Source organism: Candida orthopsilosis (genome assembly GCF_000315875.1).
Source record: "Candida orthopsilosis Co 90-125, chromosome 2 draft sequence".
Taxonomy (NCBI): domain Eukaryota; kingdom Fungi; phylum Ascomycota; class Pichiomycetes; order Serinales; family Debaryomycetaceae; genus Lodderomyces; species Lodderomyces orthopsilosis.
In genome coordinates, this window is record NC_018295.1 from 404,793 (window position 1) to 412,032 (window position 7,240).

The 7,240-nt window shown below is 37.3% G+C and overlaps 3 protein-coding genes across 3 annotated transcripts; all 3 read right to left on the reverse strand. All coding sequences in view use genetic code 12, as the record gives it.

The window, feature by feature from the left end:
* Nucleotides 1-70: 70 nt before the first annotated feature.
* On the reverse strand, nucleotides 71-871 carry CORT_0B01850 (glutaredoxin; the record flags this gene model as incomplete). The annotated part of the gene is made up of 1 exon (XM_003867293.1): nucleotides 71-871. One exon carries the CDS (start codon nucleotides 869-871, stop codon nucleotides 71-73), a length of 801 nt encoding a protein of 266 aa, XP_003867341.1.
* Nucleotides 872-1,332: 461 nt separating this feature from the next.
* Nucleotides 1,333-3,598, reverse strand: CORT_0B01860 (Spo1 protein; the record flags this gene model as incomplete). Its single annotated transcript, XM_003867294.1, has 2 exons — nucleotides 1,333-3,324; nucleotides 3,395-3,598. 2 exons carry the CDS (start codon nucleotides 3,596-3,598, stop codon nucleotides 1,333-1,335), a joined length of 2,196 nt encoding a protein of 731 aa, XP_003867342.1.
* A 395-nt stretch (nucleotides 3,599-3,993) lies between these two features.
* Nucleotides 3,994-7,146, reverse strand: CORT_0B01870 (Cef3 translation elongation factor 3; the record flags this gene model as incomplete). Its single annotated transcript, XM_003867295.1, has 1 exon — nucleotides 3,994-7,146. The coding sequence occupies one exon, from the start codon at nucleotides 7,144-7,146 to the stop codon at nucleotides 3,994-3,996; it is 3,153 nt and encodes a 1,050-aa protein (XP_003867343.1).
* Nucleotides 7,147-7,240: the final 94 nt, after the last annotated feature.

Genomic DNA, 7,240 nt, shown 5'->3' on the forward strand with positions numbered 1-7,240 from the left:
TAATATATATATATATATATATATATATACAAAAGCTGTATAAATTGTGTGTATATGTATATCATCCTTTTTACGCATTTGATGGAGTATCCTTTTTACTAACTTGTAATCTACCCTGACCCCAATCAGTCAATAATTTAATAACTTGATTCTTTTTATGATACTCAAGAAAATCATCCGACCCACCTCTACTTTCAAATGAGGGACCAACAAGAACATTGGGTACTGTCTTTCTACCACTTTTTTCATGAAGGTATTGTTGTAATTCATCACCATGATTATGTACATCCAATTCAACTATATTGGGAGTGGGGATTATCTCATATTTTTCCAATAGCAACTTCTTCAATTGTTTGGAGTAAGGACAGTAACTTTTGGAAAAAATGGTCATGGGTGAAAGTGATCTAATTTTGATTAATTCAGCTTGTGGGTCATATTCACCTTGTTCATTAGTTGTCACATCAGAAGAACCGCCACCATTTGCCTCTACTACTCCATTCTCCTTATTTTGTACATCTTCACCTGGTTTCTTCTTAACCCCTTCTTCACTGTGATCCTTAGATATCTCCTGATTAATAGCATCATCAGTCTTTTCATCATTGTTCAGATCAACAATGTTATTAGAAACAACAACAGGATTCTTACCATTACTCAGTCCGCTACTTCCATGTGTGCCAACACGAACACCCCCACCTGGTGTTTGTGCTTGTGCACCATTGTTTGATTTAGCCCGATGTTTATTAGGAATTTGATCTGATGCTTGGGCAAATACTAATGATGCAGCATTACGACCAGTTTGGTGTAGTACAACAATTAAAATCAAGACAAATGCAGTCAATCCAATGATTCGTAAGTGTCTAACACCAGCCATTATAGTGAAGTGTAGCCGTATTGTGTGTATATATATATATATGTATAATGTGTGTGTGGGGCGGGAGTTACAACGCTTAAAAACTTGGTTGCTTTGAAATACAAGTTTAATCTTCCCGGGTGTGCTTTGTGCAATCTCTATCTAGTAAGGCTTCAACGGATGAAGATGTACTACGAATTGCTTTAGATTTCGCTTTTTATTGATATGCTGATGAGTAATGAGCACTTTTAAATTGGGAAAGAGAGATTTCAACAATTGAGAGATTTTTCTCTTTGTCGTGTATTATTAAAACTTAGTCTTCTTTGTGTCACTACACAATTTTGATCCCTTCAACTCCTCTAATACAACTCTTTAATTCAGCATTACAAAATACACAATGCCGAAAACAACTAATGGGCAGTCTACTTCAAAACCTGTATATAATGCAGCCATTGATTTCTTTTGTAGGTACCAACATACAATTATTCCAGATTATTCTCTCTCCAACAGTATATCTTATAACAAGTTTGACAAAATTTAGGTACTTCTTCGACAACACCCGTATTTTTCAGTATCCCATACCGTATTCTATCAAACTCTCGTTTCAATATTAGACAATTTAAACAAACAGCATATAACGATGAATTATAAAATGAAGCCATTTGGAACCCATTATCAACAATAGCGTCAGTTTCAGTTTCATTATAACTCAACTTGAATGTAGAGAAATTCAGTTGATGGGTATAGTTGAAATTTGCTTGATACATTATAATAGGTGGTAAGTAATCATCATTGTAGACCATTGCACTGCTGTTGCTTTTCACATTCATTGTTTCAAAATCTTCAATTATATCACACCCAAGAAAAATGGGTCGTAGGTTTAACCCATCTTGGATTAATTGATCAGTGGTTGGTACTTTAGGGAAAATTGACTTGATAACCGGTGTCTCCTCTTTTCTAGATATCACACCATTAGGCACTTTAAAAAATGGTATCTTTTGTGATCCCGATGTAGAATTCCTACCAGTATTGACAAATCGTTTACTAGTTTCTTGCAATACCGAACCTTTTGGATAATTCATGTCTTCCCCACTCATATCGTAAGCCATGATCAAATCAACTTTACGATTTTTCCTAATCAATGGTTGGAAAGGCAAGTTTTGTCCATCATCACCTCCATCAACAAGATACAATTCTTTACTATTGGAGAAATGTCCACGACCAAACTTCCAAAATGGATTAGGTGAATATATTGCATGATCAGGGTGTGCTTGTGGACTGCCAAACGTATCATATTCGCTGACTTTACTAACGCCAAAGAATTTTAATATGCTCTCAATGGATGTTATTATACCCAGTTGATTTTCAGCAAAATAATTGAACATAAATTTGAAGATATGATTGAATAATGATGATGATGTGCCAGTTAGGAAACCAACATTATCAAATCCTGATTTGCATACACTTGTTCCATTTGCATTTACTCCTTTGGGTTTACCATTTTCCAATGTCAGTCCTATGTATTCAATATCGACAAATGCATTAACTGCCCCATCCCAAGATCCAAATTCAAATGGTGTTATTTCAAAAATTGAACTATTCGTACTCGACATTTTTTGTAATGGATCGTTACTAGTTGTATCAGTATCCATTGGATTCTTGGCAATGGCACCAATGATGGGAAACGGCTGATCAAAATTTTTAAACAGTGCTGAATTCTTAACTACTGCAGTCATTGTCACTCCTGGTGTTCTGGCAGTTGTAGTGAATAATTTATGAGCCAATGCTCGTCCCCAATAATCAGTCAACCCTACTGAAAACCCAGCTTTCTTCTTATCTCTCACTTCAACCAATAATTCTTTATAAAACTTTAGATACTCCAAGACGCTTTTTTCATTCAATAAAGTTGCTCTCGTTGAGTTTTTATCTCGATCAAATAATGCTGTTACCCAACTTGAAGGCTTCTCCTTTTTTGACTTGCTAAACAATTTCATCAACCCCAATCCCGATTTGTCTTTGGTCTTGTTGGCACCTTTCCCCTTATTCTTTCGTCGTACATTATCGTTCACTTCAGGCATACCTTCAAGTAAACTTTGTTTCAAATTCCATCCATTTGCTCCGCCATGTATCATGTCACTGACTCTCTGCCAATCATTAACAAATTGTGACATAACTAACCATGCTCCACCACTTATCCCTGACATATAGGACGATGCTTGTAATATTCCACTAACATGAGTCAAGTTGCTCACTTCTCGATCATCTAAAGCAGTTAATATACCAGCTCCCGACAACATTGATCGATACCCACCACCCGATACAGCTATAGCAATAATCGTTGGAGTTTTTTTAGTTTTCCAAAATAATTCAATATCAAAATTTGGTATTTCATTCTTATATAGCAACGATTTCAATTGTGCTTCAGTTTTGATATTACGACATCGTATATATTCTACCTCACGGTCACATATTGTCTAAAAGCACTCGAGTCAGTAAACTAAACTTCAGCTCTAGACTAGCCTTATTCTACCTTTGCTAACTTACGTCATTGGCTTTTCGTACTAAATTATAGTTTGGGCAATTAACATCATAAGGAGCATACGATAAATTCCAAATTGACTCCGAGGTGGAAATGTAGTTACTGGCAGCTGCGTTGTTGGTTGAATTGAAATAATATCGACTTGAAAAGGTTAAATAAGCGGTTGCATATGTGAAGATATGAACCCCCGTGATGCTCGTAACCTTCATTTGACTTGATGACCTTTCATTACTTTAAGATCCTCAAAATCTTTGTGCAATATTGACTTGCCACAAACAGCAACAGAAAACCAAACCCCAACTCATCAATTCACTAGTCGTTTAAACGGCCTAATCATTAATAATTGATACTCCACATTGTATTGTTACATACTGAGTAGGAACCATCTTTCAATCTTACAACCAATACTTCAACAAAATTTTGTTGATCCAAAAATCCGCGCATAAAACCTCATTTCGCCATTAAACATCCCATACCCACTCCGCCACCCCCTCTACAAAATCATTAAGTTTAAATCTATCAAATTCTTTCTTTTACTAAATTGTTCCAGAAACAAAATTAAATATCTAGCAACTATATACTATTCACATTCCAATGCTACCTTTTAAAAATCTTCATCATCTTCAGAGACATAAGCATCACCCAATTCCTTCTTCTTCTTCATTCTTTCCTTCTTCTTCTTACGCAATTCAGCAGAACTCAACTTAGTCTTCTTCTTGGTTGCAGCAATCTTGTTACCCATAGCATCGAATTTATCTTCTTCATCTTCCTTCTTTTCCAATCTTGGACCTGAACCTTGACCTTGGACCCAGTTGTGACCAGATGGAGTCATTCTACCATCCAAAACAGCCCAAACTTCTTCAGTCAAATCCTTGGTGAATTCAGCAGAGTGAGTAATGATAACGATACCACCTTCGAAAGCCTTCAAAGCCTTGGACAAAGCTCCCAAAGAGTCTCTGTCCAAATAGTTGGTTGGTTCATCCAAAACAATCAAGTGAGGTCTTTGCCAAGTACAAGCAGCCAAAACCAATTTAACTTTTTGACCACCAGATAAACCTCTGATTCTAGAGTGGGTAACCAATTCAGCATCCAATCCCAACATGGCACAGTGCTCTTCAATTTCCTTTCTAGTCAATGGTCTAAATTGTCCTGAGGCCAAAGCTTCCTTCATATCAACTTCAGCAACCAATTTGGCGTGAGTCTCCATCAATTCACCTCTTGGCAACCAAGTGTTGTCAACAGACATCATTGGAACCCATCTTTCATTCTTCATACCAACGTTTTCACCCAATGACCATGAAACTTCATACTCGTAAGAGTTCTTGAACTTTCTTCTGGAGTGGATACCAACAACTCTTCTTGGAGTACCTTCAATCTTGAAAATCTTGTTCATATTTTGTTCATCTTCTTCGTTGATTTGTCTTGAAGCTCTGTCCATGGTTTCTCTATCTTCACCGGTTTGGAATCTCCATTGAATATATTCAGATGGAGTCTTGTCCAAATGATTATCGATGTGAGCGAAAGCATGTTGTTTAATGTATGCGATACGACAGTTTTCGTGTACGTAGACTTCACCTTCAGTTGGTAACAATTCACCAGTCAAGACATTGATCAAAGTTGACTTACCAGCACCATTTGGACCAATGACGGCAATTCTTGATGACAATGAACATTGGAAATTGATATCTCTAATTTGTGGTTTAGAAGTACCTGGGTATTGGAAAGTCATGTTAGAAACTTTAACAATAGCCTTTTGTTTGGTCTTGACACCTTCCAAGAAACCTGGTTCTGGGAATTTGAATTCCAAATCAGAGGCACCCAATTCATAGTATGATTGAGCTGATGGACATTTCTTGACGAATTCGGACAAGTTACCCTTGTATTTTCTCAATTTGAAACCTTCGTAGTGGATAATGTATTGACAAATCTTGTCCAAGAATCCAGAATCGTGTGAAACAATGATGGAAGTAATACCACATGTTTGCAAGTAGTTGACCAACCAAGCAACGTTAACAGTATCCAAATGGTTAGTTGGTTCATCCAACAACAAAATATCAGCATTCTTCAAGACGGCTCTAGCCAAAGCCAACTTCATCTTCCAACCACCAGACAATGATTGAATTGGCATCTTGATCATTTCATCGGAGAAACCGAATTCTCTTAATTTGTCTTCGACAACTTGTTCAGTCAAACCAACTTCACCATCTTCAATAACGAATTGAGAAACAGTGGTTTCAGCGTGGGTACCATCAATATCGTGTTCAACGTAAACAGTCTTACATTCTTCTTGAGATGGGAAACCTTCAACTTGACCGTTGGCAATAGCTCTCATCAAGGTAGATTTACCAGCACCATTTGGACCACACAAACCATATCTTCTGTTTCTCTTTAATCTGAATTGGGTCTTGTTCAACAAGATCTTAGCACCATAAGCCAATGAGAACTCACAGTTACACAAATCTTCACCTTCATCTTCTTCATCTTCGAATGATGGTGGTTGTGGGATGTTGTCAATAGCTCTCTTTCTGTATTCTTCAATGATTTCCTTGGATTCTTTTTCGTGCAAGAAAATAGTAGCAAATGGCAAGACGTTTTGTAACCAAGCTTCTGGTTGGATTTCTCTTTCATCAACCAAATCACCAGCAATAGCAGCAATATAGTTCTTGGCAACATCAAATCTGTTAGCAATCTTCTTGTCAGCAACTAATTTGTCAAATTCACCCAAAGTGACTTCGATATCACCAGCAGTAGAAATTTCTGGCAATTTGTCACCTTCACCAACAGCACCGACTCTTCTCAAAGTGTTGAGAGCTCTGTTGGTAACTTCTCTAGCTTCTGGATCAGCCATGTTGGTAAAGTTGGTCTTCAAAGCTGGCAACAATTTGTCCAAGAATGGAGCAACAACTTGTGGATCGTCGACCAACTTACACATGTTATCAACAATAACAGCAGCTTTACGCTTAATAGCTGTGTCTCTTTCAGCTAAACCTCTAGACAACAATGGAGCCATAATGGACAAAGTGGCAGTGGTAACTTCGGAAACGAAAGTAGTAGCACCCAACAAGTGAACGGTTTCTGGAACTTCAGTTGGCTTGGCAATACATTCAATCAATTTAGGAATGAATTTTTCAATATCCTTGTTATCAATGGTTTCAGTACACTTGGTCATGGTAGCAGTAGCAGCTTCCTTGACTTCCTTCTTGGTATCCCACATAGTTTCAGACAAAACTGGAATCAATTCAGGCATTCTCAAAGCAACTTGACCTTTAGCAGTGTCAACCAATTGAGAAATAGCAGCCAAGATGGCAACTTTTTCAGTCCACTTGTTGGTAGATTGTAAACTGTTGACCAATTTTGGCAAGATAGCTTTAACTGCAGTTGGAGTGATGGCAGCAGCAATGGCCAACAAAGCAGCTGAAGCAGCAGTTTGAACGTCCTTGTTCTTGTCACCGGCTCTAGCGGCAACTTCATCAACCAATTCAACAACATATGGTTCAACAGATGGAGTCAAGTTGGTTGGAGATGCAATGTGTTTGTAGGCATCCAAAGCAGCAATTGCAACTTTAGCATCCTTTGATTTGACTTCCTTCTTCAAATCAGTGAAGAATTCAACTGGAACATCATGTTCAACAATAGATGAATTCAAGAAAGTGGCAATGTTGTTAGCAGCTGCATCCTTATCGTCAGCAACTTGTAAGTTATTCAATAACTCAGAAAGTACTTCTGTGGAGTATTTTGATTCACTAGAAGCAGACATGATGATCCTCTGGTTGGTTATACTGAAGAAAGAAAAGAAGAAGGGGAAAAAGAAGAGAGAAAAGGTTCAAAGTGAAAATTTTTTTTATACAAAC